The 26247-nt window shown below is 39.4% G+C and overlaps 1 protein-coding gene across 2 annotated transcripts; it reads left to right on the top strand.

Moving 5' to 3' along the window:
• The first annotated feature begins 15628 nt into the window (after window positions 1-15628).
• Window positions 15629-25981, top strand: LOC141634393 (actin-related protein 2/3 complex subunit 1B-like). Of its 2 annotated transcripts, none has more exons than XM_074446583.1 (15): window positions 15629-15905; window positions 17488-17573; window positions 17862-17938; window positions 18036-18130; window positions 19850-19919; window positions 20778-20847; window positions 21740-21813; window positions 21895-21937; window positions 23475-23556; window positions 23696-23784; window positions 23883-23968; window positions 24466-24529; window positions 24881-24981; window positions 25514-25572; window positions 25661-25981. In XM_074446583.1, exons 1-15 carry the CDS (start codon window positions 15836-15838, stop codon window positions 25720-25722), a joined length of 1128 nt encoding a protein of 375 aa, XP_074302684.1. In that variant the 5' UTR covers window positions 15629-15835; the 3' UTR covers window positions 25723-25981. The 2 variants fall into 2 exon arrangements, with proteins under 2 accessions (XP_074302684.1, XP_074302683.1); XM_074446582.1 differs by having other exon boundaries at window positions 15765-15905; window positions 17226-17573.
• The last annotated feature ends 266 nt before the right edge of the window (window positions 25982-26247 follow it).

Genomic DNA, 26247 nt, shown 5'->3' with positions numbered 1-26247 from the left:
AATTTGAGCACTACTCGATCGACCACAATTATCATTCGATCGAGTGATGGGATGGATTGTTTCACTCGATCGAGTAGAATTTTCACTCGATCGAGTGTCTGGACAACACGCAGCAAGGATTTCGTCCAAAAACTCATCCAAATCATCTTCCAGGGCACTATCAGCTGTCAAAACCCCGTCTTCTGGTACTTGTGGGCCCTCATGAGTAAGGCCACCTTGGAGATTCGTAGCATTAACCGGATCGCATGTCGGTAGAAGGTTGGCTTGGTCTTTCGCGAGTGTTAGCTGCGCGACTTATTCTCTTAATTCCACAATAACAGTTTCATTCTCGCTACATTTCTCCCCAAACTGTTGTGTTAAGTTCAACATCAAGGATTTCAGTTCGACAATTTCCTTGTTTGTAGAAGGAGAGACCGTTGCGGTGCCGGCGTAGAAAGAGTAGAAAAATTCTTCATTTCCTCGTATAATTGAGAGAAAGGGACCCCTTGCTTGTATTTCTGATAAGTAAGGACTCGCTCTATACTCGCCAGACAATCAATAGGGTCATGTCCTTCCATGCCACATCTACCACATATCTCCACATGCTCAGTGATTGAACAGACCTGTACGATTTCACTCACAGCTTTCGTAATCTCCACATTACCTAGACTTTTGCTAGGACTTTCCACTGCAGCTGTTGCCAACTCGTTAACTTGCTCACTACCTCGGGGATTTCTATATTCTGAAACATAAATAGCCATCTCTTCAATAAGGCGCCACCCTTGGTCATCTTCAACATTCTTCGTGAATCTCCCCTTAGCTACACTATCGAGAATAGCTCTTTGGTTTCGATATAACCCGTTTTAGAACTGGGTACAAAGGAACCAACGCTTGAGACCATGGTGAGGCACAGAATGGACGAGCTTCTTGAATCTCGCCCACGCCCCATCCAAATCTTCAGTAGGTAGTTGCTCAAAAGAAGTAATCTGAGCTCTCAAGGTATTAATGCGCTGCGGTGGGAAATATCGCCTGTAAAAGGCCAAGGCAAGGAACTCGGTCGGTTACACCATTTGCCTCCCTATCTAGATCCCTCAACCATTCCCGGGCATCATCGGCTAAAGAAAAGGGAAAAAGAACTCCCTTCACTTTGTCTGTGTCACCCAAAGAAGAAGAGGAATGGTAGAGCAATACTACTGTAAACAGATTCTATATGCCCGCATGGATCTTCTTCAGTACCCCCTAAAGAGATTTCTCTCGACCAATTTGTATGTAAGATGGGTGGATTCCAAAGGTTCCCGACTCAGTAGTGAGTAATAGGAAACCTTTTGGAAGTGAATCCACATTAGGCTCTGAATGGCTGGCTATATTAGGCATCCTGAAAAATAGAATTTACAAAGCAAAGCAGGTGCGACGATGTTCTATTATAGAACAGATAACCTGCAAAACTAATCAAAAACTTCGTAACAAATGAGATCAGTCTCAAGGAATAAATTCCTTGAGACGAGAGACAAACTCAAATAATGCAACAAAATTGCGCCACCTCCCCGGCAACGGCGCCAAAATTTGATAGGGCAGTCGTATACCTATCAAAAATAACCAACGGGCTCTGACTAATATAGCTAGGGAAGTCGGGTTGATCTCCACAGGGAGATGGGAAAATGTTAGCTTTGTCTAAGTTCGTCACGGTAACCAAAATGGGGGTTTTAATTGGGTTGTTGTTCTAAACTAACAAGGATGAGATAGAGAAAAGGCAGAGAAAAAGGATTAAACAGATAAGGGAAATAGCTAAGATGGATGGTTCACCATGATCATTCAGTCAAGTAGTCAAAATCTCAGGTCAATGCAGGTATGGTCTGAGGAGCAGTGAATATCTCCTTCCGGTCTCAATTCGCCCTAAAGCACAGATAGCTTAGCTTCCGCCCTCACTACAGTGCCCTAATGTTCGCTACGAGTCTCACCCTTTCCAACCTTCCGGTCCAGGTCAAGGTTTACTATGATAAATGATGCGTGTCCTAAATATGATGTTTTACACCTCATTTTACACGTATTTCAGAGCTCAATTATGTAGTTTATGCTACTATTTGCCCCATTTCGTCTACTTTCGTATTTTTATGTAATATTGCAGATTTATGCGGAAATGAGTAGAAATCGAGCCGAATCCGTCCCCGAGTACCTTGTATTGCATTTGACGTCAAGTATTTACTCAAGAAACGAACTTGGTGCGCATTTCGAGGCCGGAAAGACAATTTTATGAAGAATTAGAAGCGGACTACCAGCTATAGTGGTCGATCGACTGCCTCCTATAGTCGATCGACCAGAGCACGACTTACAGAAGTTACTGTTCAGTGCAGACCAGTCGATCGACTGCCTTGCATGGTCGATCGAGCATCATACGAACTGACGGGCAAATTAAAGAAATAGAACGAGAATTCCAAAGCCCATTGTATATTAGGTTTAGGAATAAGTGTTACGTTATATTCCTATATAACGTAACCTGATGTTAGGCAGTTATCATCAACCTTTTATCCAGTTTTATCAAGTCTTTTATCATCAGTAATTAGGGTTCTCAAGATTGTTTCGTTTTCAATACAATTTACTTTTGCATTCGGTTTCTGGATCTTTGTTCTGCAATTCTTCTCTCCTGTTTTCATACGGTATTTCCGCTGTTCCATTAATCAGTTTTATTGCTTTTATTTCGTTCATAGCATAGAATTGCTAGAATAGTTTCCCGGAAGCCAAATTATCGTTTTATGCTAGTCTTTTGTTCAGTTAATTAAAGCATGAATTCGTTAGCTTCACTTGTTAATCTTGTTGTTGTTTTTATCGTAAATATGAGTAGCTAAATACCCTGTGCTAGGATGTAGGGAATCTGTAGTGTAGGCGGCATTAGAATAGTATGACCTGAAATCGCGCCATGGTCGATCGACTAGCCACGTGAGATTAGCTTCGTTTTAATTAATTTAATTGCTATATTTGACGAATCGAGTGTACGCGACTAGTTGAATGTTTAGGAATTGGCTGACCCAATAAGATCGAAAGATAGGGGAGGAAAATAGTCTGCCTAATTAAGACGACTAAATTAATAAGATCGAGAGATAAGTTAATTTAGCCTTTTAAATCACTTTTCAGGACGAAAGTTAGCATTAGTGATATTAGGGTTCTGTAGCGAGATTGAAAGATGCTACCTGTTAAGAATGGACCGAGAGGACTTCTTATTTTCCCGTATCACGTGTTTGTTTTAGACCTACCTAGTATACTGCCGCCGAAACTATAGTGAACCGACCATCTTAGCACCCTATTATTATTTGATTTCATCTACTAGCCTAGTTTACTTTTCATTTATTGCCTTTAGTTATAGATCAACTCAAATCAAATCCCCCTCACATTTGTTACCTTAGACTAGAATTAGACAACTAATAATTGCATTCGCCTCTTTGTGGTTCGACCCTGACTGCCACTAGCTACAGTAGTAGTTTGGAAATATAAATTTATTTTTGGTGCACACAACGACAGGCATCAAATTTTGGCGCAGTTGTCGGGGAGGCAATTGTTTAAAATTTTTAGTTGTTTCTATTTTTAGTCTTTCTCTTAGTTTAAAAGACATCTGTTCCTTAAACTATTCTCATATTCTACTTATAATTTCTTCTTATGCGCAGGTCACAGGTTGGTGAAATACTACCGTTCAATCCTGAGATTGAGAAGACTTTGCGGGAGTTGAGACGATCATCTAGAGTATTGCCGACATAGGAAGAGCTGAGTACTCTATCTAGTTACTATGAGAACGAGCTGTTTGAGGAAGATCCACCTTCATCACCTATTTCTACTTCCTCGGCTGAGACCATCACATCTCTAGACATGGGCGAAGAAGCGAGTATAGCTAGTCACTCTGAGCCGACAACTGAGAATCTCTATAAGGGATTCGCATTACCAGGGACGGACAGAAAATTCGAGCCAAAACCATCCTATATCAACTTGGTTGAGAGAAACCAATTCGGGGGAGCTGCAAATGAAGATGCAGCCAAACATATGGAGACATTCATTGACTATTGCTATTCCATACCCCCACCAACCGGTGTGACCCAAGACCAGGTGAAGGAAACTATGTTCATATCTCTCTTCGTGATGCTGCAAGGGAGTGGTACCGAGACCTGGATCGAGCTGCTAACGGGATCACTGATTGGAAGTCGCTGGCCCTAGCATTCTACAAGAAATATTTATTTGCCTCGAAGATAAATGCTATTAGAGCTCAGATCACGAGCTTTAAACAAGGTCCTGATGAGAATTTTCATGAGGCGTGGGTCCGTTTCAAGAAGTTGGTGCGAACTATTCCGCACCATGGGTTCGAGAAATGGAGCCTGTGCAATCAATTTTATAATGGGCTTTATGACGATCAGAGGGCTATCCTGGATGCGGCAGCTAATGGTAGATTCCAGGAGAATGTTGGAGAAACAAAGGGGTGGAAAATTATTGATGATTTGGCTACCCATAAAGCTGAGTATAGAAATTCCAGGGGAAATCAAAGGAGAAGTGCTGAATCCCCTTCTGTAGCTGCATTAGAGGCTCTTACGGCGAGATTTGATAAGTACGAGTTGGGAGGAGCTTCAAAAGGAGGGATCTATCATGTGAATGTTGTTTCAGACGGTCCTTTCGTCTGCAAGAGATGTGGAGGAGAAGGACATGTTTCAGACAACTGCAACAGTTCCTATGAGTCTTGTGCTGCTTTTCAACATTATAGGCAGACAAACACTTATTTTGAGTCGAATGTTCATCCGAATTTGAGGTGGAGTAGCCAAAATGTCCTAAATCCGACTCCACCTCCACAGCAGCAACAGCAGCAGAATTATGTGCCCCCTCATAAGCAGCAGCAGCCATATCAAAAGCCTCCGTATGTTCCTCAGCAGCAGCAGCGGTCTCATGGCTCCGATTTTGCCGAGTTGAAGAATTTGTTGCTGAAAGAGTCTCAAGCTAGAGAGGCCGGGATAAAAATGTTGGAGAGCCAAATCGCTCAATTAGCTAGCAAGAGTGCAACTCAAGCTCCGGGGCATTTACCGTCGCAGACGGATCAAAAGGAGACCCTTAATGCTATTACTTTGAGGAGTGGGTCCACCCTTGAGGGGCCCACTATGGTCGAGGATATCACTGAAAAAGATGAGGCGGAACCAAGTAAGAAGAAGGCTGTAACGAATAATAGCAAGAAAAAGACGATCAGCAGGTATGTCAGTCGATCGACTGACATACCCAGTCGATCGACCAGTCCGCGAAGTGACATAGCTGCTGTTTCTGTAGAAGTTAGTCGATCGACTGACATGCATAGTCCATCGACTGACTACGCTGCTGATGGTGAGTCTTTTCGTCCTCCAATGCCAAATAACTTGAGGGACCACTTGTTTCGAGGTACGAATACTCCGAAAATATTGAGGCAAGACCCGAATGCTGATGGGTCAGTCCCGGTTCCAAAGTATGACCCGATGACGATTAATGGTTCATTTTTGAGACGGTCTGAAGAAGGGTCACGCTACAACAAGGATAAGGTAGTGGATTTTCAGCCTAAATCCACCGATGCCGGCATGAGAGACCTAGAGGAGAGGGCTAAGTTACTTCTAACAGCCCCTTATCCAGAGAGATTAGTGCCGACAAGGGAACATGTATCATTTAACAAATTTGAAAATGTTATTCGCAGCTTAAATGTGCAAGTTCCTTTTCTTGAATTAGTTAATCAAGTGCCTGCTTACATGAAATTTATGAAGCAACTTTTGTCTAAAAAGAAGTCACTTGAAACTGTGCAATCTGTCGCACTAACTGAGGAGTCATGTTCTTATCTAACCCATGCTGCACCTCACAAACTAGAAGACCCAGGTAGTTTTTCAGTCCCATGTAATATTGGCACATTTTCTATTGAGAAGGCATTATGTGACCTAGGAGCCAGTATTAGTGTCATGCCTTTGAGTCTTGCTAGGAAGTTGAAATTGACTAGGTTTGCAGTTACCAACATGACAGTACAGATGGCTGATCGTTCTGCGGTCCAGCCTATATGAGTCTTAGAGGACATTCTTGTGCAAATAGGAAAGTTCTTTTTCCCTGTTGACTTCGTTGTACTAGATATGCCCGAGGATGCCCACATTCCTATCATATTGGGTAGACCATTTCTACACACTGCTGGTGCAGTTATTGATGTTGGTTCAGGGACTCTGACCTTCAAAGTATGGAAGCATTCCATTGTCTTTGCCCAGACAGCTAAGAAGAAAGACCCCATGTGGCCAGTCACTTGTAATAAGGTTCTGAAAAGAAATCTTATTTTGTGCTTTCTGATATGCCTGTCTCTATGCCTGTTTCTGCTATAACACCTCCACCCCAGATTGGGAGCAAATTAGAGGAAGATTCTTCTATTTTGGATATTGCAGGAGCTGGTTTGGGGAAGGAAGAGCCGCATGTTGCTCCAGCTGTGAAGGAGTCAATCGTTCAAAGAGGCGGTTTAGGATGTCTTAGCTATGGCACTGATGAGGAGCCTGATGAGGAGCCAGTCAAAGTGACGGAGTCCGATTTGGATTTTGACGAGTCAGATGAAGTTATTGATTGGGGAGATGCTGAAGTTGTTGATCCGTTGAGTTCTGCGGATGTTGAAGTTGATAGGAGTGCAGCTGAGGAGATGAGCACTTGTAGAGGCTACTTCTTGTAGCCGGAAGCGAAAGCAAGTGGGCCATTCCGTGGCCGTTCTTGATCAACTATTAGTTGATTAAGACTTTACAAACACTTTATTGCTTTCGTTAAACTTTTTATTTATTGCTTTTGTGTGCGCGAGACTTCGCATTTTTAATAAGTTTGCTTAGGATTTTATATACTTTAGACTGTTACTTTGGATTTTGCGCAATTTTGGGCGCGTTATTATGTGCATTTGCAGGTTTATAGACAATGTTGGCTCAATTTATTGAGCTAAGTCGAAGAAAATCAGAACTTACAGCAGGTTTTCCAGTCGATCGACTGCCTCCTATGGTCGATCGGCTGAGCTGCGACTTCCAGGAGCTTCTGTTCCTGTTCACTCTGGTCGATCGACTGGGTGATGTGGCCGATCGACCATGTTCGCTGTTGTACCTGTTTTCGATCACTCCCCTGCTGTGTTTGGTCGATTTGCGGAGTTGAGGGAGTCTTTTCTCCACTTTATTCTTCGACTCATTTCTGTTTTTTTCCGTTTCTTTATTTTACACATAATTTTGCGTTTAATAAATTGTTTTCTCGGATTTACGCGCGATACTTTTGCTTCTTTTCAGGTACTTATTGGTAGCACTGCTGGCTACTGAAACCTCCTAGTTCACGCTGGTTTGGGGAGGTTTCCTTTTGCTGCGCTTAAAATCTTGTGAGTTTCCAAGTCAACTTCATGTCCTTTTTAATTAATTTTCTCGCAAATTCCCGTTTTCCTTTTATTTCATTACATGATTTTGCACAATGGGGACATTGTGTGATTTGGTTTGGGGAAGGGTTTTGCATTGCATTCATATGTTTTTGCATTCACGTTTAATTATTCTGTTTGCATTGTTATTTAATTCCTCTATATATACACAGAAAATTCAAAAAAAAATTGAAAAATTTCAAAAATTTCAATCACGTTTATTTTAGCATGTAGGTCGAGTCGGAACGGTAGTATTTCAATGATGACATTGCATTTTCAGCTGTTTATGCCTAAGCCGTGCTAAATTGACATGTTATTAGTAGAATCATATGCATAGTCTACGAGTTTTCGTTAAATTCTTGCTAGACTTGAGACTTGACTTAGAATTTTGGCAAACTACATCATGTTCTGAGTTTTAGAGCTTATAACTGGTGTCATTTATGACCAGTTTATCTAGGATTGTGAGTAGTTCTCCTTGTAAGACATGTTACATAAATATGCATAAATATGAACTTTATCTGCTTAATACCTGTATGCATTCGGTTCGTGGTTAGTTGACACATGTGGAAGAAGTCACTCCTTTATTCATTTTGCCAATAAGCTCCACACTGCCAGAAATAGACTTTTTGTCCCGTTAACCACATCCTACATTTAGCCTGCCCTTGTCAAGCTAGTAGTTTATGTTCTTGGGATTGTTACTTTGTTTTTTGCCGCTAATGCTCATTTTGAGATAATATTGGGAAGATGAAAAAGGAAGGAAAGAAAGGGAAAAAAATAGAATTGAAAAAAAAAGAAAAAAAGAAACGCATGCTGTACTGTAGAGGGCGGTCGATCGACTGCCCATCTTGGTCGATCGACTGAAACCCGAGAAAAGAGAAAAATCAAAATCACGTGGTTGGAGTTTTGATCAGTTGGTGATTTTATTCCCATGCTTTATTATCATCACTTGGGGAATTACAATTATATCGGAGATTGTGAGATTTGTGCTTGATAATTAGCACCCGTTTTATTGTTAAACTTGAACAAGAAGTTGGATGTTGTTATAATTTGATTCCCTTAGTTACTAGCTTGGCTTTTAACTCTGTTTTTATCCAAATTTATCTTAGCCTCTTCTTACCCATTACCTCACATATCCATATTTACCTCGGCATGTGTCATGGTCATTTGTGTGGTTGGAATGCATATGTACGGTTGTAGAGATCATTTTCATATTAGATTGCAGGCATGTTCTTATAGGTCGTAGTTAGGTGAGAGTCATTACAATATTACATTTTTCTATCTTTTACATATACTCACTCGTATTCATTGAGTGATATGAGCGACCCGTGAGAGTCCAATTTTAAAGGTCTTGCAAGGTTGACGGTTCAGCAATTTTTAACGACTACATAACTCATTTGCATGATTCATATTGCTAATTGATTGTTAGTTATTGCATTAAATTGGTTTAGGCTATTCGGTTTGCATTTCGCTCTGAGATTGAACTCGTTCCACTAGGTTTTAGGATCGAGTCTTGTTCTTGCTTGGGGACAAGCAAGGGTTTGGTTTGGGGAAGTTTGATGCGTGTCCTAAATATGATGTTTTACACCTCATTTTACACGCATTTCAGAGTTCAATTATGTAGTTTATGCTACTATTTGCCCCATTTCGTCTACTTTCGTATTTTTATGTAATATTGCAGATTTATGCAGAAATGAGTAGAAATCGAGCCGAATTCGTCCCCGAGTACCTTGTATTGCATTTGACGTCAAGTATTTACTCAAGAAATGAACTTGGTGCGCATTTCGAGGCCTGAAAGACAATTTTATGAAGAATTAGAAGCGGACTACCAGCTATAGTGGTCGATCGAGTGCCTCCTATAGTCGATCGACCAGAGCACGACTTACAGAAGCTATTGTTCAGTGCAGACCAGTCGATCGACTGCCTTGCATGGTCGATCGACCATCATACGAGCTGACGCGCAAAATTAAAGAAATAGAACGAGAATTCCAAAGCCCATTGTATATTAGGTTTAGGAATAAGTGTTACATTATATTCCTATATAACGTAACCTGATGTTAGGCAGTTATCATCAAGCTTTTATCCAGTTTTATCAAGTCTTTTATCATCAGTAATTAGGGTTCTAAAGATTGTTTCGTTTTCAATACAATTTACTTTTGCATTCGGTTTCTGGATCTTTGTTCTGCAATTCTTCTCTCATGTTTTCATACGGTATTTCCGTTGTTCCATTAATCAGTTTTATTACTTTTATTTCGTTCATAGTATAGAATTGCTAGAATAGTTTCCCGGAAGCCAAATTATCGTTTTATGCTAGTCTTTTGTTCAGTTAATTTAAGCATGAATTCGTTAGCTTCACTTGTTAATCTTGTTGTTGTTTTTATCGTAAACATGAGTAGCTAAATACCCTGTGCTAGGATGTAGGGAATCTGTAATGTAGGCGGCATTAGAATAGTATGACCTGAAATCGCGCCATGGTCGATCGACTGGGTTCCCTAGTCGATCGACTGGCCACGTGAGATTAGCTTCGTTTTAATAAATATAATTGCTATATTTGACGAATCGAGTGCACACGACTAGTTGAATGTTTAGGAATTGCTGACCCAATAAGATCGAAAGATAGGGGAAGAAAATAGACTGCCTAATTAAGACGACTAAATTAATAAGATCGAGAGATAAGTTAATTTAGCCTTTTAAATCACTTTTCAGGACGAAAGTTAGCATTAGTGATATTAGGGACCTGTAGCGAGATTGAAAGATGCTACCTGTTAAGAATGGACCGAGAGGACTTCTTATTTTCCCGTATCACGTGTTTGTTTTAGACCAACCTAGTATACTGCCGCCGAAACTATAGTGAACCGACCATCTTAGCACCCTTTTATTATTTGATTTCATCTACTAGCCTAGTTTACTTTTCATTTATTGCCTTTAGTTATAGATCAACTCAAATCAAATCCCCCTCACATTTGTTACCTTAGACTAGAATTAGACAACTAATAATTGTTTTCGTCTCTCTGTGGTTCGACCATGCTACCGCTATCTATAGTTGTAGTTGGAATTACAAATATTATTTTTGACACCTTACGACGGGTATCAATAAAAATGCCTAATTGCGTCGACCCAATTAGACAGATACAGTTAACTGTGGCGATTAACAACAAAGACTACACAAGCATTAACCTAATATGGCAACTACTATTCCATCATAATCATGGATCCCCTAGCCTTAGCAAAAGGGAATTAGCTACACATTACTGAATCAACAATAATAACATATACATAATAAGAATTAAACATGATAATGATAAATTGAAATGGAAGTAAAATGACAATAGCGAAATAATGAAGAGAGGAATTAAAACCACTAATAAAGAATTAAGAACAAGAACAAGAATTAAAAAAGAATAATACCGAATAGAAGTTCGAATCCCAATAGCAAAAGGGTAGAAGGAAGGTAAAAATAAAGGAACAGTAGAAGTTTTTCTAGTGAAAAGTGAATGAGGAGGAGTTACGCAGTCTACTGTATTAGTAGTATACGAAAATCCTCCTCTAAACCTAATCCATAACTAAATTACAAAAGCCCATACGAAAATAGGCGGAAAAACTCTAATACAGGCAAAACCACTCGATCGAGTGGAAATAAACCATGATCGAGTAACTAAGCGTCAAACCCCTCGATCGAGTGGAAATAAACCACTCGATCGAGTAACTCCTTGTATTGCCTACTTGATTGAATACTGGGACTGCTCGATCGAGTAACCTTCAGTATATAAAGCATTCGATCGACTAGAAAAGTAGTCGATCGAGCTATCTTGGTATGTTTAGGCACTAAACACCTTCCGAAACTAGCTCACGCGTCTTCAAAGTGATAGATTCCAAGCTCCGGCTCCTTGTTCTCCATAAATGCATGCAAATGGACGAGTTTAGGCTTGATTTATCTCCTCTTTGGCTTATTCCTGCAATTTACATAAAACAAACCAAAGTAGCATATTCGGGGGTATTTGTAGCTAGATGCCACGTAAATAATACAGAAATGCGTGTAAAAATGAGGTAAAAACCTTATATAAAATACACGCATCAGACCGCTGGAGTCAAGGGTTTATAGGCCGAGGAGGCCTCAAAGGTGGTAAACCTCTCTGCCAACCGTGGCAATGGCACCATAGCTCAGAAAACGAGCATCAGAGGTGGCCATCAAGGCTAAGCTGGCACACACTATGCCCGGGGTATTAAAGGTGACTCTCTGGGATCGGGTGGGGTTGAGGTACGCTGCAAGCAACATCACCTCGTGTGAGTTAAGCTTACTCACATCCTTCCTCTCATAAAGTAAACAGCTCAAAGCATGGAGAAAGATCTTTAAGGTGACATGTTGAACATCATTAATCAACATGTTGCTAGAGGTCGGGACGGGTTTGCCGGTAAAGCAAGGCATAAGGCTACTAGCTCCACACTCAGTCGGGATGTTCCTAAGAGCTCCCTTCGCAGGTCTAGCAAGGCCAAGGTGGGTGGCAAACATGTCCATGGTAAGGAAGAAACTGATGTTCATAAGGCGGAACTTAACGGTCTGCTCCACCGCATCATACTTGAAAGAACTCATAAACTCGAGGGTTAGAAAAGCATAGGAATGTTTCCGGAGACGATACAACCCAGTCATACTCAAGGTCTCGAAGATATGCCTAACATCGGTCTCAATCCCCAGGTCAGTCAAAAGAGTGGTGTCGATACAACGGGTGGGTCGCATACAACGTCTCTGCAAAGCAACAAAAGTATCTCTTTGCGTAAAGTCCGCAAAGACAATGGAAGGGTACTCAGGCACTGCTGGGACCCTAGGTCCCCCACTCCCCTCACCTACCTCGGGCTCAGAAGCCCACCCCCTCTTGCTCTGACGGGTTCCCACAGTTGGTCTCGACATCTTTTTTTAACACACATTTTAGATGCACAACAACACATGCTTGGAACACATAAACCTTCATATAAGGACATTTAGAAGAATCACTATGTACACACTTTCACCAAACAATCCAAAAATTGCAATAATAAGCTCTAAAAAGGTCGTCAGACGGTCTCACAGCTACAACTAATTATGACAAGCATGGTATCAATTAACAACCCAACTACAAGTTTTAAAGACTAAACTTCAAAATAGTTCCACAATTAGATATGTTTCACAATTCATATGGACGAATTTCAGTTTGGGGCACTTTTAAGACGGAGTTTTAAGGCAAAATTTTGAGTAAAAACCATCAAAATCAACTCTAAACATGATATATATATAACATACATTACCCAATTTCCCCTCTTTCGTATACAAAAGACAACCAAAATTCAATTCAAAATCTCAAACCCTAGAAATTTCAACACATACTTTCCCCAAAATTGATTCGATTTTTGCATATCTAACATCAATAATCAACAAATTGAAGCAAATAGATCATGTTGCAACAATTACAAGCAAGCTTTGGCACATATAAATCGAATTTTCATCAAACACCAACTATTATACATATTTTTAATTAATTGAAACATAAAAAGAGATGAATATTATTACCTTGAAGGATTGGCAAGTAAAGATGACGAATTAAACAAGTAAAACACCAAGATTCAAGCACCCAAAAACAAAGATTAGAGCAACTTAGACAGAGATAAACAGGATTAGGGTTTAGGTGAATGAAAAGAAATAAGAAGAAAAGAATAGAGAAGAGGGGTTATGAATCCCGCAATTCTCCGGGTACTGTTCACTTACTCGATCGAGTAAGTAGGTTACTCGATCGAGTGGCCTCTACTCGATCGAGTTGGAGCTACTCGGTCGAGTTTTCGTTGGCAGATCCAACTTTTTCGATGTTGTGGCTTCCTAACTAGATTGAATGAGGTCTACTCGATAGAGTAGATACTCTTACTTGGTCGGGCAAAAAATAAGAACGAGGTCAAAAGTTACGAATTTAAGTAACGGTTCCTGCAAAACAACAACTCGTGTCGATTTCAAAGTAAATTCGGAAATCGTCACAGATTATTATACTCATTCATGACGTACCACTGCTACTCAAATGCAACGCAACGGTTTCATTCAACCAGGATACACACTACTTCATTCTATACCAAATATTACACGAACAATTGACTACACTTCTAGCTTCCTCATGCATGCATTCAACGCATTTCTTTACCTCTAATCGTGCATTTGCAACTTCAACAATACAACTTTTAATCATATCACTCTAAGCATTCATCTAACATTAAGCCATCACTTATCGTCCAAGCTTAATAATAACTTATCCATGTCACAATAAATTATCAGCTAGGTTACTCAACTCAACTATGCCATATCATGAAAGCATTCAACCATACATCCATCATACTTATCAAATACTACTTGAAAAACGTTACAACTAATTCAAACTTACTACTTACTATCATCACCACTTGCAAGACTCACAACTCCTTTATAACCAACACGCATAGAACGATTTAGAAACCGCTACTATCACCACATCACACAACACTGTCACGTACTATAAACATTCCACCACTTCCATTACTTTCATACACATTTTTATTCAACTACATACGTACACAGTTCCTCATCACAACCACACATACTAACATTAACAGAGACTCCATCACCAATACCACTATATAACACCCCCATATACCAAGGAACCTTAACAAGACCTTTCCTAGCATATAAGGGCATTACCATCTCGGTTGCCCGAGGACAGTAATATTCAAATGTCGATAAAAGAACAATTAAGTTATATTACAAGTGATTAACAAAATTAACGATATAAAGATACAACTCAAAACCACTATCAACTATATGAATTACTACTGTCGTGATTCGTGATATACACATCCCGCCAAGCACCCAACTATCATCCAGATCACAACCTGCTAAGACTGACTGCTAACCATAGTGGATCACGGCAGACACAACAGAAACAAACAACAAAACAAAACCACACAAGGTTAGCAACTGAGGGAACAGACACACAACCACAGACACCACACAACCACAAACACCACACATGCACGACAATACACATACACACACACACACGCGCGCGCGCGCACACACACACACACACACACACCACATCTCCTCCAATCAATCACCATCACCGACTGTCCACTGGACCAGCCCTGCCAGTGGGGGACCGCATCCGTTTCCACCTAAGCCCCGCTCATCATATCGAGCGATAAACCCATGTCCATTAATGTGCACATCCCCTCCCGTGGCGGGTTCCACGGAGGGCGAACTACGGGCGTGAAACCACTCCCGCAAGTGACTCCACTCAGCCGAAGACGCACCTCGAGAACCATAGACAAACAATCACAAGCAGCTGCACCACAACAACGATAATCAAAACAACACAACACCAACCGATTATCACAATCAACCAACCATACCGACACTAATCAACCAAACCACATCAAAGACACTCTAGACAACCAACAGTACTGAGTAGACGAACCTACCTTTAGCCAACATCAGCGATTCCGCGTCCGATCACATGATACCAATCAACCAAACAACACACCTATACACACAGTACACTCAACCATCACTATCACTACAACCCTAACTGAAAACAACGATGATGACGATAACATACCTATACATAGCAATCCGGTGTCAAGACCGCTACCCGACTCAAGCATCCCATCCCCATGATGTAAGCATCCCCAAGGACCTCAAGGCAAGGGTTATGGTGAAGGAGAAAGAGAGTGACGGCATCTAGGTTTAGGAAATGAAGTGCGGAAATGATTTGAGGTTTCACGAAACACGATTTATAATTTCCCGCTGCAAACCCGTTACTCGATCGAGTAACTAACTTACTCGATCAAGTGACCCCTACTCGATCGAGCTGCCAAGCTACTCGATCGAGTAGTCTCAGCTAGATCGAGTAACACACAAGCCAAACCTCACATCGTCACCAGTCATCACTCGTAAGGTTTACGAAGGTCAAGATAGGTGCCTAAGGCCGGTTAACGTCGGTCAACAGGTCCCTAAAAGGACGGGTATTACACCAATTAGTGTAGTTTTTTTTTTGCTCAAAATAGATTTACAACAATATACTATTATTGAAAATAGTAGAGGATATTTATTAATTGACTACAATATATTATTGCTGAAAATAGAAGAGGATATTTTTGTACAATGAAGCAGTAAAAATGAGCGGGGTTAGCTTAGACTTGTTTTTTTTTAGTTTATAGGGGATGAGATCGGAAATTAAGCGGAAATCGAAACTTAAAAAGTACTCCGCACTACCCTGCTCCGTAGCAGTGATTTCCCGGGAGCCAAGTCTGAGTCCACCATCTCTCTCATTCTCTCTCCTCAGTCTTCCCTTTGAAGCCAATTTAATCCAAATCCCAATCAAATCAAATTAGCGATTAGATCCCAATTTACACTCTTAATCAATCATTCATCCTTATAATATAATTCCTCAGAAACCCAGATCCCCATTTTTGTGAAGTTAAGCGAAAATGAGTGCAGTTTCCGCTCATAAGTTTGCTCAATGCATCACTTGCCATGCTTGGAATGCTGACCATTCTAGTATGTTTCTCTCTTTTTTTTGAATTTGAATTATGATAAGCTGTATATATCTGCGATTCATTCGATTGTCGATCCTTGTTTTCTGGAAATGTTTACTTGTTTCCTGGATGTATATTCATTTTCCCACAGTGCCCATCACGAGTTTATGTTTAATACTTGTGATTCGTGTAATGCGTATATACTAGAGCTGATAAATCTTTTGTTACTTTTTGAAATGGGGTAATTTTTGCTCTCTGGGAATTGCCAATTGGGTAGCTTCTTATGCTGCACTTCTGATTGATAGACATCCTATTGCACTTGCCATTCATTGGTCTAAGACCGCCTCGGTGCGTCAATAGCTCCCGCAAATTGTGGTTTGGGGGGGATTTTAGGGCGTTGGATGCACACGACCTTAACCCTGTGCTGCTACCACAAAGAGCTTGTTTCTAGATGACTCTAAATGAAAGTTGGGTTGAGAATTGCATCGAATGACTGCTACTTCATAATAAAAAGAAATGCCACCTGTTTATCGAGCCTTGTTGCAATGGGATAGGGAAAAGCAAGGCTCATAAGAGTATATATATGGATGCACCTCTTATATTGTGAAGTAATAGTCGGTTAATGAAATCTTAGCACAATTTTTTTCATTGTAGTTCATTCGTTGTCCCTGTCTTTGCGACACAAGGGTAATAAAGCATACACGCGGCCTCCTTATCTTGCCATAGTCAGGAAACCTTTGAGGTACTAGGTAATGCTATCATAAGGGAGCTGTTGGTTTGTTGGTTTGTCAGCTGTCGTGAATATTTCTATGGGTACTTAGGAAAGAGTGAATGGGTGAAGTTACTCTTGAAGTGTACACTACTAGTTTTGTTGTGGTGGATTTGGATGGAAACAATTTTTTCATATTCTACTGGCTTCACCCATCAGACATGTTTGGGGGGGAAAGTAGCGTTTGCAGAAGTGGGGTATTTAAGTCAATATAATCCTTTTGTAATTTTGATTGCTGAACGTTTGAGGCTAAGAGTCCCCGTGTTTATGTTAGTCAATGATTTTTCGGTGAGGGGGCTTTGTCAGTGACAGGGATGGTCTGTGGTAGTTCAGGAGTGGTGGTAAGGTATGTTGCTGCCTTGCTGGGTGGGTGATAACTAAGGGTTGTGCTTGTGATTCATGTGAACTTGTGTTTGCTGGGGTGAGTTAGAGAGGGATATTTTAGTAAACTACCTCTATTTCACCCACTTGCCTTAATATTTGGTTCAAATTGAAATGGTGTTTTTCCAATGAATAGAAGGGAGTACAAAGTATTTAGAAATGACATTTATTTAATTTTGCGATTGTCATCAGGGGCAAGTTTATTTCCTACAAAACACCAATATGGAAAGAATTGGAACACACTGAGATTGCCATAAAAGGAAACTGGGAAAACTCTGAGATGGAGGGAGCCTACTAAATTCTCTTTCTGTTAAAACATGTGCTTTGTTTCCTTTTTTCATGGCAATATACATGAAATACAATATTATAAGCTTTATTCTGGTTTCTGTTGCTATAGCCTTTCTTAATTCTGTCATGGAGTTCAATTCTCTAAGCCATATATCTGTCCTTGCAGTGCTTGCTTTATGCCCCAACACCGAAGAAGTTCATATTTATCAATTATCAGAGGGAAAGTGGGATAGGGTACATATTCTCATGAAGGTAGGATGAATTGCTATTCTTAAATTCAAGTTATAATAACTATATTGATGAAGGGAGGCTGTTGTTATAATCAAAAGAAATATTTTCCTAAAAATGAAAAAGTGAAAAAGAAGAAGCTGAAAATTTATATGATGACATCCTGGACATTACATTGCATACAAGTACTTAAATTTCTATTGTTAGAAAACACAAACAGGATCCTTTTCTCTAGATTGCTTACGTTCTTCGTTTTCTTACACGTGTTTAAGCTGATATGACTGTGTTCTTTCATGTTTTCTCTGGCAACAGCATGATCAAGTTGTATGTGGCATAGATTGGAGTTCGAAAACAAACAAAATTGTGACTGTGTCGCATGATCGAAATTCGTGAGTGACTTGATCTGGAGTTATATATCCATGGTCAAACAGTTATTAGAGTTCTTAGTTTGATGGAAATATTTCTATTTGCTGAGTGATTTTTCAGGTATGTTTGGAACCAAGAAGCAGGAGAGTGGGTGCCAACTCTTGTTATTCTACGACTAAATCGTGCTGCTCTATGTGTGCAATGGAGTCCAACAGGTATGCTAGTAAATTTTAAATGGTAATGGTTCGGTTACTCATGTCATGCCAACTCACAGTTTATAGATGGCCTTCTTTCTTCCTCTACATGGTATTTTTCTCGTAAAAAAAAAGTCTACATGGCATTTTTGAACATGTGCTTAAGCTTCAGTCTTCACAAAGTTAGTAGTTAATGCTATACTAACCCTTTCTTGCACATGAGATCTCTGGAACAATATGACCCTTAAGAGTCACACAATGCTTTATTGTGTACTTCCTCCTAATATGCTCACATTAGGAAGCTATAAATCTGCGTTACTCCGACACGGCTGCCAGGTAGCGTGTCGCGTGTCGGACACGACACGCGACACGTGTCTGACACGGCTTTGCCGGAAACGACACTGACACGGCTGTGACGAAATGTCAGCCAAAAATGAAAAGTGGAACTTACATGGCACTCGGGTAGACACGAGGATTACTGTATAAAGTTCAATGTTAATTCTTCAACGAAAGATGAAGGCCGGCCGTGTCGGCGCCGGAGAGAGTACAACGGTGGATTTTTGAAGAAGATCTGGGTTGGGTTATAGTGAAGAAGAAGAAGAAGAAGAAGGGTGAAAGTACAATATTTTTCATTTTGTTTGGAAGGGTGGCGACGGCGTTGCATAGTTGTGAAAACTGAATAGTTGAAAAAAAGTTATGACCTAATAAAAGTTGACTAGTCAAATTTCTTTATTTTTAATTATTTTTTGTTAACAAGTCCCAAGGCAACTCTTTGTTTCCATTTGCAAGTTTAAAAAAGGTTCAGTTCATTATTTATGTTTTTTTTTGGCAATTGACTTTATATACGAACTAGAATTTTTAATTTTATGGAAACTGTATTTTTTTTTTAAAATTTTATTTTTATTTATAAAAATAACGTGTCGTGTCGTGTCGTGTCAGTTGGTCAAGACACACTGTTGACCGTGTCGGGCTAATTCAGAAATTTCGTGTCGGACACGCCGACACGTGTCCAACACCGACACGTGTCGGCGTGTCGGAGTCACACTGCTATAAATTAGAATGGGAGCATCAGTTATAGAGAACCTACTCAAATATCTCCAATCAATACATGATACATTGATTCCTTCACTTGTTACTGTGGCTAACAATGACCCATGTGGTGAAAAAGGTTGTTCAATACGCTTACACTGAGAAGCTGTAATTACGCGCCGAGCATTAGTTCTGGAGAACCTTCTGTAATAAGTAATAACTTGGATCAATACAGTATGCAGTGGTCCCTTTACTAACGATATGTGATTAATACTAATTCATGCGATAAAAAAAGGGTTGTTACAAATAATATGCAATTGTGCAGTCCAAGTTAGTGGCTACATGCATTGAGGGCCGGAGATATTCGCCGCGCATCAGTTGTTTCTTTGACAGATGGCATAAATATGCGTGTTCGGGGAATGACTTAGTGATTCTTCCATCAAATGTACCATCCTCAACTTAAGTTATTTCTGTGCATCAATCAAGGTCTCTGAAGCGTTTTGAGTGGGCAACACTATTGTTTAATTGCTACTTTGCATATGGTTGTCTACCCCATCCTTCTAATGCATATAATTGAGCGTGCATATCTGCAAGAAACATTAGTTTGATGACTAATTTGGAATTCTAACACGCCCTTCTCCCACCCCCACCTGTTGAGGCTCTACGGAAAATGGATACCAGACCCTAACACATTCCACTTCCATATGTCAGAAAACAAGTTTGCTGTTGGAAGTGGTGCAAAAACAGTGTGTATATGCTACTACGAGCAAGACAATAACTGGTAAGCAATGTATCTTGTTTGAATGGTTGATCCATAAGTAGTGATGGATGCAGGATGTCACCGCCGGGGGCACATTTTTCCCCAATAGTTGACTTTCATGTTGAAATAGACTTTTCTTCCCCTAAAAATAAAATTGTATGCAATTAAAAAAATTACTCTGTTGTTCTAAACTAGAACTCAACTGCCCAATGTTCTAAAATAACACTACTATTTTGATGGGATAAAATGTTTTCATATTATATTTTGCTATCACCCATTGTTTTGAATATGGCAGCATGAAGGTTGGTTTACATTTTATTTTCTGTGTATGACCTACCTCCAGTTCGACCTCACTCCAGATATGTGGTTAGATTTAGTACTCCCTTCATTCATTTGGGTTTGCTACATATTCCGTTTCGTCCACTCATTTCGATTCATATTTTGTTGTGTGGAAAAAAAATTCCTTAAGAAACCCGAACATCCTTACGCCCTAATGTAAAGTAACTGGGTTCCATCGCTTGGGCCAATAAATACATCTATTTGTCTCATCCACTTGCAAGATAGCAAAGCAAATTGTTTGTTGCCATTTATACTCTTGTATCTTTGTTCTTTCTTAAATATTGGACAGTTGGATATGTAGCAACCTAAATGATTGGAGGGAGTAATTGATACTTAGGTTGACCATTTTGTGATGCGGGTATTATAGTAGTTGTGACAAGTCAGTTGCATTATATTGGTCCCCTGATCTGGGATTTCAAATACATGTACCATGCATCGAGGGACAATCTATAGAAAAAGATATAAATATTAACTTTAACGATTAGGCTGGTTGTTAACTAGTTAGACCGGTAATAATCTTGTCCGTTTGTGCTGTTGCAGGTGGGTCAGTAAACTTATAAGAAAGAAACACAATTCTTCTGTGACAAGTGTTGCCTGGCATCCGAACAACGTAAGGCCTTTTCAAGTTTGATAGTCCTTTTTGGCGTTTATGCTATTCCTGAGTCCCACTTGCACATTGTTAATATTTTGAACGTGTTCTGCCAGGGGTACTACATAATTACTGTGTTTAAACATCTCTGATTGACCTCTAATATGTTACTCTGTATATGAGAGAGTAGTCCCAGGGTAATTCTTTCTCAACCTATTAGACAACTTTAATGATGTCTTGTCAGCATAAAAAACTGCTATTCCTTTCAATTCTCTCCTCAAAACACCTCCTCTACCACCCTGTAACCACCTATAACCACTGGCTTCGCCCTTTGACCACCACTTTCCACCACCTTCCCATCAACTGAACTGCCCCCTTGCATCCCTTGCCTACTTCTATTCATTCTTATGTTTACTATTCTTCTTCTCATAATTGACAAAGTAGTTTCAGGAAAGTTCTCATGCTCTTAAGGTTTACATTGTTTTTATGAATTTCATAATCACGATGTGTGGAGTGACTGCTTACTCATTGGATGCTTTAAACTCTTACAAGACCTGAAAAACAACAACTAAAACATCCAACTAATTATTAATTAGTGGCAGTATTTAATCTTAAAATCAGATTTTATTTTCTATAATAAGATACTCAATTATTCTCTCTCACCGCCAAAGAAACTAACAGCTTTGTGGATATCAGGATGGTCTCAAAATTTCTGGGTCTCTCGTGTGTTTTTAAAAATAATTGGCCTCTTTCTATGCCTAGTAGATAGAAAAATGAACTTCCCATACAATCCCTAGTAACTAGGAATAACAAAGGGATGGAGGAACTATTATTTATCATTATTTTTGTTTATTGTTTTTAAGCAAATGATTTTTTCTTTTTTCTTTTAGCGTTTTCTATTTATTCTTTGTAGATTCTTTTGGCAACGACATCAACAGATGGAAAATGCAGAGTTTTTTCTACTTTTATTAAGGGTGTTGATACAAGGTATGACTGATTACATAAGAGCTTGCTGACTTTTAAAATCCATCTCTACATAACTACTGTTTGTTATTGAAACATGGTCAGGGTCTCTGAAGCAAGCTCTTCATCTGAGACAAAGTTTGGCGAGGTTTGTCATTTTACTGTGCTTAATGGATCTTCTATCCCAAAAAGCCTCTCTGTTTGAATTTTCTGTTTGGTAGCTTGTTTGTTAAATTGCCATTTCTAAGTAAAACTTCTTTTTCCGGGTGCGATTCTGTTTGGCAGCCCAGTCCTCGCAGGTAGTGGTTAATGGTTATTGCTTGTCTGTAGACACAGACAGTTTACCTGATTGTTTCCATGAGATGCAAGTCATCCTGAATCAAGATGTTTTTTTTTTTATACTTTTGGAATGAGGTTGCATTTTTTATTAACTATTTTCTTCTTCTTTTGGATGGTGTGTGTGTGTGTGTGTGCGCGCGCGCGCATGCGCGTGTGTTTGCAACAATTTAAATAATTGTGCCAGTCATCAGTTGGTGATTAAGTAGGAAACTTACATTTAAGTATAATTGTAAAGTTTGGAGTTCCTCCAAGTAATGCATTGCGAATGACTCAATGAGCCCATGATGTATCGTGAATGTTTATTGTTTCGTTGACAAATTACTGATATGGTCCAAGATATCAAATACTACAATTTGATGGCGTACTCATTATTTACCAAGGAGAGTTCCACAAATTGCATTTTACGTTCCTTGCTATTTTGAGATGCTTTGTTCATTACTTGTCTATATACTTATCCAGCATTCTTCCAACCAAATGGCATGACCAACTATTTGTATGTCCCATATCTCATCACATAAGCTGTATTCGGTCCATCTTTCTCAATAGTCCGAACTTGATGATATGTGGATTTCAAGTCCAAGTGACTAAAATACATTTCCCCACGTTATTGATTGAATAAGTAAGCTACCAAATTTTTTGAATTATTATGGGAGAAAATAGTTATGCACAAGTGTCCAGTTGATGGTATTAATATTGGGCAATTTATACTGCATAAATTTGCTAGCTTGGTAGCTATTCCTTTTGTGTAATTCAACATGGCGTCTTAGTTACCTAGGAGTATCATTTGCTGCTAATTCAGGCTCCTTGTCATTGTGGAAGCCTGTAGTTTCTAGGATTACCAAACTCTTGGATGGTTGGGAATGGGCGCGCTTCTCTTTGGTAACGAGGTTCATTTGGAAATGCAAGGCTCCTTTCTAGGTTCGAGCTTTCGTTTGGGCTATGGTTTTGGATAAGATCAATCTTAATGACATATTGCAGCGAAATATACAAGCTACATCTTTCCTAATATATGCATGATGTGTTGGCACACCGTGAGGATATCTCACACCTATTTTGGCATTGTGTTGATCTTTATGGATACATCTCTTACAAGTTGGCTAGGAGAGTGGGGTTGTCCTTTTGGAGTCGGGCTGGATGATCTTTCAACAGTAGTTATTGGGAATATTATACACATTATTACTCATAAATGTTGGTTGATCATATACAGTTACATCCCCCCTTCCCCCAGTGTTCCTTCCTTATTGCATCTGCTTTTCTTGTTCTTTTCTGGGAATGCATTACCTACCTATATGGATGCTTGAATTATATACTTTCCTGACTTGTTCATCTGTATCCATTTATTACAGCAAATAATTCAGCTTGATCTCTCTTATTCGTGGGCGTTTGGTGTAAAGTGGTCTCCCACAGGCAATACATTAGCCTATGTAGGTCAGAAATTCTTTCTATATCTGATTACTTGATTCCTTCTAGCTGACCCTTGCGCACTCTATTGTTATATTTTGTATGGATCAAATACCTTAATTGTAAGGAGTTGCATAATCATTAATTTTTGCTTGCGACTTTAAAGGTCATAACTCGATGATATATTTTGTTGATGATGTGGGCCCCTCACCTTTGGCACAAACTGTCGCATTCCGTGATTTGCCCCTCTGTGATGTGGGTCAGCATCCTCTCTCAGTATCTTTACTTACAAAGCTATTTAAGTTCATCTTTGTTAATTGGCATAGCTGATCTCTCATCTGTTGATCATGCAGATCCTATTCGTGTCAGAGAAAATGGTTATAGGTGTGGGATTTGATTACAATCCAATGGTTTTTGCAGCAGATGAAAGTGGATCGTGGTAAGTAATACTTCTAACTTAAGATTTTTGATGTTCTATTTAGATAACACGTGGTTATTATTCTTTGATAGTGGGAATGATAAGCAGAGCTCTAGTCTTATCTTTAGTTGACCTCCAAGTTCATTGAGTCCCTTGTAGGTAAATCTATTGTACATCATTTTTGCAACAAAAAATTCCTATTTTGATTCGCACATAAATTAATGTGAAAGATGTGGGTGAGAAAGTCAGAACCCTTAATGACCATAATTATCGTACAAAAAAGGTTGGTAACGAGTTTATTAATGGACTATGGACCACCCGAAATGAAAAGGGAGTTCATTGGTGATAGACAGGTGGTCAGGTGTCTGGACTATAGTGTGTAATTTCTTCTAGTTTTAATTAGACTGCCGTGGTAATTTTGTGCTATTGCTTTTATTGTAATACAGCCTTGGGATTTTTTTCTTCTTTTCATTTGGAAAAACGGATTATGGAAAGTTTTTATGTCTTGTGTGTTGCAGGAGCTTTATTAGATTTTTGGGTGAAAGGCAAACGGCTCCAACAAATGCACGATATGGTTCACAGGTACGTTATGTGTAGTTGTTGTTACCTAAGATACTCATTTTAGTGGTGTTTCCCTCTTGATTCATGTTCTAATGTCTTTGACTGGGGGTGGGAATTGGATTGGATCAACTGTTATCATGCAACTTTGCAGTTGAATTACTAGACATCGTGAACAAATAACTGGTAGATGGTATCTAGTCGAATAAATTAGCCTGGAACCTCGTGATATTCTTTGTTTGGTGCATGTTGATCAGTTCGTAACGTGATTCTTTGATTTCGATGGGAAACAATCTTACAGTAATAGCCATATTCTATTGCACATTACGGTTGTTTTAGATTCTTACACTGATGCAAGGATATCTAATGTTGCAGCTATCGGGAGCTTTCGGAAAACTATATGGTCAGTCAAAGTATAGCAATGCCAATGACACAGTTGATGATACAAGTGACCGTTCTCATGAAAACTGCATAACGTATGATCGGTCTTACCCACAACTTCACCTTCATTTTTTAGCAAATGAATTTTTGAGTTTGTATAGTTTCCTTTTCATACTCTTCATTTGCTTTTTTCTTTTTTAATTTTTTTTTTTCCTCTTTCCTTATCTTGGTGCTCCTCTTTCTCTATCTTGGTACTTCTCTTTCTCTTTGTCCGGCCTCTTCATTTTCTTTACGTTTATTCTACTTTTTCCCATTTTAGCTTATATTTGACTCTCCTTTTTCTCGTCCCCTTTCTCCTCGGTTGTTTTTGAATTACTTTTAATATGTAAGTACGTGCTAGTGGGCTACACAAATCCCGCGTTACTCTCCACCACAGGAAACATACCTAAAAAAGTGAAGCGAACTATCGGATATGACCGACTATTTTGAAACACATAAACTAGTTAAAAGAATAAAAGGACACAGAATACTTTTTTTTTTCTTACATCGTTTAGTCATGGCTCATTATGATGTTTCATGTTACTGGCTTACTGCAAGCTTAGCTGTTAATTATAATCTTATTTTCAGTCGCATTGTACCGTTGAAGAAGGGAACGGATTCAAAAGTTGCACGCTTCAGCACTTCAGGTTCGATTATTTATCTTCTCTCAATTTCTGATGTAAATCTAAGAGTTTTACACCACAGCTGATTTAGTGAATGTGTATTGCATCCTAGGACTTGATGGGAAGGTAGTTATCTGGGATTTGGGAAGCCACAATCTTGCCGACTATCTATGAAACTGAGGCTGCTGATCAACTTGTAGCTCATGAAGAACCATTTGTACAATTTATTCTTTTGAATTCTGGTCGCACTTTTTGTAAGCTTGTATTGTGCATTATGTCTACTAGGACAATATTTGTTATTAGCCTGGTTTGCTAAGGCTTCAATAGTGTGATTTCTCGTTAAGAAAAACTGATTTTAACTACATATATTCCAGGTTTCATGGTAATTGGTACCCCTTAGGCCTTAGGTATAGAAACAATTTTGGATGGAAAATCGTAGTTTTGTTTCCTCTTCTAAACATTGGATGGAAAAATATCTCCAGCAGTTTACCACCCGCAGTTGTCAGGTACTAGCGGTGTTGGAGGCGGAGATTTGTGGATTATCTTGTTAACAAGAGCACGCCTTGGTTACTTTGACACTAGAAAACCAAGCTCGTGTGCCACTTAACTCGCACCCCTTCGCAAGCCAAGTCAGGCAACCCCTTTGCAGCGGAATATTATGTGCTGTATAAGCTAAATGTCGAATAAGAAGGCTAGACA

This window comes from Silene latifolia, chromosome Y, assembly GCF_048544455.1.
Source record: "Silene latifolia isolate original U9 population chromosome Y, ASM4854445v1, whole genome shotgun sequence".
Taxonomy (NCBI): Eukaryota; Viridiplantae; Streptophyta; class Magnoliopsida; order Caryophyllales; family Caryophyllaceae; genus Silene; species Silene latifolia.
This window is presented reverse-complemented; position numbering and strand designations above follow the sequence as displayed.